This window comes from Penaeus japonicus, unplaced genomic scaffold (assembly GCF_977035675.1).
Source record: "Penaeus japonicus unplaced genomic scaffold, GWHDUDI00000001_assembly GWHDUDI00000009, whole genome shotgun sequence".
Classification (NCBI taxonomy): Eukaryota; Metazoa; Arthropoda; class Malacostraca; order Decapoda; family Penaeidae; genus Penaeus; species Penaeus japonicus.
Window position 1 is genome coordinate 45,015,018 of NW_028234411.1, and position 5,000 is coordinate 45,020,017.

The 5,000-nt window shown below is 51.5% G+C and overlaps 1 protein-coding gene across 1 annotated transcript in view; it reads right to left on the minus strand.

The window, feature by feature from the left end:
- Positions 1 to 5,000, minus strand: part of jbug (filamin-type immunoglobulin domains fbug) — a 99,185-nt gene that overhangs the window by 30,701 nt on the left and 63,484 nt on the right. Inside the window, exons 21-24 of the mRNA XM_086540287.1 lie at positions 4,742 to 4,894; positions 4,383 to 4,604; positions 4,209 to 4,233; positions 3,530 to 3,653 (exon numbers count right to left, since the gene is read on the minus strand). Of these exons, the coding sequence (XP_086396413.1) occupies positions 3,530 to 3,653; positions 4,209 to 4,233; positions 4,383 to 4,604; positions 4,742 to 4,894 (524 nt within the window). The remainder of the gene's footprint in view (positions 1 to 3,529; positions 3,654 to 4,208; positions 4,234 to 4,382; positions 4,605 to 4,741; positions 4,895 to 5,000) is intronic.

Consider the following 5,000-nt stretch of genomic DNA (forward strand, 5'->3'; position numbering starts at 1 on the left):
TTTAGCCTGTCTTGTTTGTTTGTAAACAATCTACTACATATACAAGGGAGAGAAAGGGAGGGAAAACAAGAGAGAGAGAGAGAGAGAGAGAGAGAGAGAGAGAGAGAGAGAGAGAGAGAGAGAGAGAGAGAGAGAGAGAGAGAGAGAGAGAGAGAGAGAGAGAGAGAGGAAGAAAAGAGAGAGAAATAAAGGAAGAAAGAAAGTGAAAGAAAGGAAGAAGGAAAGAGAAAGAGTAGTGAGGAAAGAATGAGTGAGAAAGAGAAAGAGTAGAGAGAAAGACTGAAAGAATGAAAGGGTGAGAAAGGAGTGATGAGGTGAGTGAGTGAGAGAGAGAGAGATGAGAGAGAGTGAAAGAGGAGAGAGAGAGAGAGAGAAGAGAGAGTGAGAGAATGAGAAGTGAGAGTGAGTGAGTGAGTGAGTGAATGAGTGAGCATGAGTGAGTGAATGAGTGAGCGTGAGTGAGTGAGTGAATGAGAGTGAATGTATGAGAGTGAGTGAGTGAGTGAATGAATGGGGGAGAGTGAGTGTGTGAATGAATGGGTGAGTTGTTGAGTGAGTGAATGGGTGAGATTGAGTGTGTGAATGAATGGGTGAGTGGGTGGGTGAGTGAGTGAGTGAGTGAATGTGTATGAGTGAGTGAATGAATGGGTGAGAGTGAGTGAATGAATGGGTGAGAGTGAGTGAATGAGTGAGTGAATATATGAGACTGAGTAAGTGAATGTGAGAGTGAGTGAGTGAGTGAATGAATGGGTGAGAGTGAGAGAGTGAGTGAGTGAATGAGTGAGCGTAAGTGAGTGAGTGAGTGAGTGAATGAGTGAGCGTAAGTGAGTGAGTGAGTGAGTGAATGAGTGAGCGTAAGTGAGTGAGTGAGTGAATGAAAGGGTGAGAGTGAGTGAGTGAGTGAATGAAAGGGTGAGAGTGCGTGAGTGAGTGAGTGATTGGGTGAGAGTGAGTGAGTGTGTGAAAGAATGGGTGAGTGAGTGAGTGAATGTGTGAGAATGAGTGAGTGAATGAATGGGTGAGAGTGAGTGAGTGAGTGAGTGAATGAGTGAATATGTGAGAGTGAGTGAGTGAATGTGTGAGAGTGAGTGAGTGAGTGAATGAATGGGTGAGAGTGAGAGAGTGAATGAGTGAGCGTGAGTGAATGTGTATGAGTGAGTGAATGAATGGGTGAGAGTGAGTGAATGAGTGAGTGAATATGTGAGAGTGAGTAAGTGAATGTGTGAGAGTGAGTGAGTGAATGAATGGGTGAGAGTGAGAGAGTGAGTGAGTGAATGAGTGAGCGTAAGTGAGTGAGTGAGTGAATGAGTGAGCGTAAGTGAGTGAGTGAGTGAGTGAATGAAAGGGTGAGAGTGAGTGAGTGAATGAAAGGGTGAGAGTGAGTGAGTGAATGAAATGGTGAGAGTGAGTGAGTGAATGAGAGTGAATGTGTGAGAGTGAGTGAGCGAATGAATGGGGGAGAGTGAGTGTGTGAATGAATGGGTGAGTTGTTGAGTGAGTGAGTGAGTGAGTGAATGTGTATGAGTGAGTGAGTGAGTGAGTGAGTGGGTGAATGGGTGAGAGTGGGTGAATGGGTGAGAGTGAGTGAATGAGTGAGATATAGTGGAGTGAATGGTTCTATAAGAGTGATATGGAGAGGAGTCGTGTGCAAATGAATGAGTGGAAGAGTGAGGAATGGGTGAGAAGTGGAGATGGGTGGGTGATGAGTGGAGTGAATGGGTATGAGAGAGTGAAAGAATGTGAGAGTGGTTGAATGAGTGAGTGAATATGTGAGAGTGAGTAAGTGAATGAGTGAGTGAGTGAGTGAATGAGTGAGAGAGTGAGTGAATGGGTGAGAGTGAGTGAGTGAGTGAAGGAGTGAGTGAGAGAGTAAATGAATGGGTGAGAGTGAGTGAGTGAGTGGGTGAGAGTGGGTGAATGGGTGAGAGTGGGTGAATGGGTGAGAGTGAGTGAGTGAATAAATGAGTGAATATGTGAGAGTGAGTGAGTGAGTGAATGGGTGAGAGTGTTGAATGGTGATGGTCTCGAGTGAGTGAATTGAATAATTGGGTGAGAGTGAGTAAGTGAATGTGTGAGAGTGAGTGAGTGAGTGAATGAATGGGTGAGAGTGAGAGAGTGAGTGAGTGAATGAGTGAGCGTGCGTGAGTGAGTGAGTGAGTGAATGAAAGGGTGAGAGTGAGTGAGTGAATGAAAGGGTGAGAGTGAGTGAGTGAATGAGAGTGAATGTGTGAGAGTGAGTGAGCGAATGAATGGGGGAGAGTGAGTGTGTGAATGAATGGGTGAGTTGTTGAGTGAGTGTGTGAGTGAGTGAGTGAGTGAATGTGAGAGTGAGTGAGTGAGTGAGTGAATGTGTATGAGTGAGTGAGTGAGTGAATGAACGGGTGAGAGTGAGTGGATGAATGGGTGAGAGTGAGTGAATGAGTGAGTGTGAGTGAATGAGTGAGAGAGTGAGTGAGAGTGAGTGAGTGAGTGAATGAGTGAGAGTGAGTGAATGGGTGAGAGTGAGTGAATGGGTGAGAGTGAGTGAGTGGGTGAGAGTGGGTGAATGGGTGAGAGTGAGTGAATGAGTGAGTGAATATGTGAGAATGAGTGAGTGAATGAGTGAGAGAGTGAGTGAATGGGTGAGAGTGAGTGAGTGAGTGAGTGAGTGAGTGAAGGAGTGAGTGAGTGAGTGAAGGAGTGAAGGAGTGAGTGAGAGTGCGTGTTGTGACGTGGGGAGTATTGAATGAGAGTGTGTTTGAAGTGGTGTGAGTGAGTGGGTGAATGGGTGAGAGTGAGTGAGTGAATGAATGAGTGAATATGTGAGAGTGAGTGAGTGAGTGAATGGGTGAGAGTGAGTGAGTGAGTGAGTGAAGGAGTGAGAGAGTGAATGAATGGGTGAGAGTGAGTGAGTGGGTGAGAGTGGGTGAATGGGTGAGAGTGAGTGAGTGAATGGGTAAGAGTGAGTGAGTGAATGGGTAAGAGTGAGTGAGTGAGTGAGTGAATGAGTGAAGGAGTGAGTGAGTGAGAGAGTGAATGAATGGGTGAGAGTGAGTGAGTGAGTGAGTGGGTGAGAGTGGGTGAGAGTGGGTGAATGGGTGAGAGTGAGTGAGTGAATGAATGAGTGAATATGTGAGAGTGAGTGAGTGAGTGAGTGAATGAGAGAGTGAGTGAATGTATATGAGTGAGTGAGTGAATGTGTATGAGTGAGTGAGTGAGAGAGTGAATGAGAGAGTGAGTGTATGAGTGAGTGAGTGAGAGAGTGAATGAATGGGTGAGAGTGAGTGAGTGAGTGGGTGAGAGTGGGTGAATGGGTGACAGTGAGTGAGTGAAGGAGTGAGTGAATGGGTGAGAGTGAGTGAGTGAGTGAGTAAGTGAAGGAGTGAGTGAGTGAAGGAGTGAGTGAATATGTGAGAGTGAGTGAATATGTGAGAGTGAGTGAGTTAAGGAGTGAGTGAGTGAGTGAAGGAGTGAGTGAGTGAAGGAGTGTGGGTGAGTGAAGGAGTGAGTGAGAGAGTTTGATTGGCACTGACACCCGTCGGCAACGAACCTTAATGTCTATGGTGTGCAGCTTGGCCGTGTCGGGCGTGAAGGAGACGAGGCACCGGCCTCCGCCCAGCACTTGCACATGGTTGGGCACTTCGCCATCATTGATGCTGATTTTCGCAGCTGAGCTGGGGGGGCTGGGGGGGGGGGGCGGGGGTGGGCGGGGCCAGCTGGGCTGCTGGCTGGGGGCTGGGGGGGGGGGGGGTGGGGGCTGGGGGGGCTGGGGGGGGGCGGGGGGGGGGGCGGGGGGCGGTCTGGGGTGGGGGAGTGGCGGCCGGCTGGGGGGGTAGGGGCTGGCGGGCGGGGGGCTGGTGGGGGGGGGGCTGGTTGGGGGGGGTGCTTGTGGGCTGGGGGGGGGGCCTGTGGGGGCGAGCTGGGGAGGGGGGGCGGGGGGGGGGGGGGGGGGGGGGGGCTGGGGCTAGTGGGGCGTGAGGGGGCCCCCCCCCCTGGGGGGGGCGGGGGGCTGGTGGGGGGAGCCAGCTGGGGGGGGGGGATTCTGGGGGGGGGGGGGCTGGGTGGGGCTGCTTGGGGGGCGGGGACGGGGGCTGGCGGAGGGAGCTGGGTGGGGGGCTGGGGGGGGGGGGGGGGGGGTGCTGGGCTGGGGGGGGGGGCGGGGGCTGGGGGGGGGGGGGGGGGGGGGGGGGGCTGCTGCTGGTGGCTGGGCATGGGGGCTGCGCTGGTGCCCCTCGCCCGCCTGAGACGCATCCACTGACGAAGACAAAGAACGGCCATGGCAGTTTTTAAAGTTTCCTTGGCCGGATGTGCTACGGCTCAAACTACTAAAAGACAAACAAATCCTGAGTGCTATTTAAAAACGAGTGGTAAATACAAGTATTTTCCAATTCCTGGAGTCTTACCTCTAAACTGACACGGCTGCCCGACCACACCGTTGGGAACGTCGGATACCCTGATGAGCCCGGCATCGTAAGCTTTGGCAATGAAGGGCGAGCCTTGGACTTTCTGCCCCGCCACTGCAACATCCACCACGTACGACCCCACCTCTGTCGTCACGAAGGCCACGCGGTACACGCCCTCGCCGCTTTCCGTTAGCTGGTACGACACTGGGCGCTTGGCGGGACCTTGACGGGGGAGGGTGTAATGGATGTTACGAAAGACAAATAAATAACCTGTGTTTAGTCGGCCCAAAACCGCATTTATGTTACATCCATGTTTAAAAAGAATATGCTCGAAGTAAAGGAGATCATAATGCACTCACTGACGATGTGGACTTGAATATCTTCTTTGGAGACATTGGCGGCCGAGATGTCAAAGGCAGAGAGCTGTCCGGCGGGGAAATGCTTGATCGTGTCCCCCAGCACCGCTACCCGCGCCCCACTGCCTTCCATTACCTCAACACTCCAAGGCGAACCTAAAAAGAAAATATGTTTAGAACATTCCATCTTATACGTTCAAGGAACCAACTAAACATCGGCTTTATGATGCACAAGGCCTGCCACTTACTGCTCTTTTGGAGG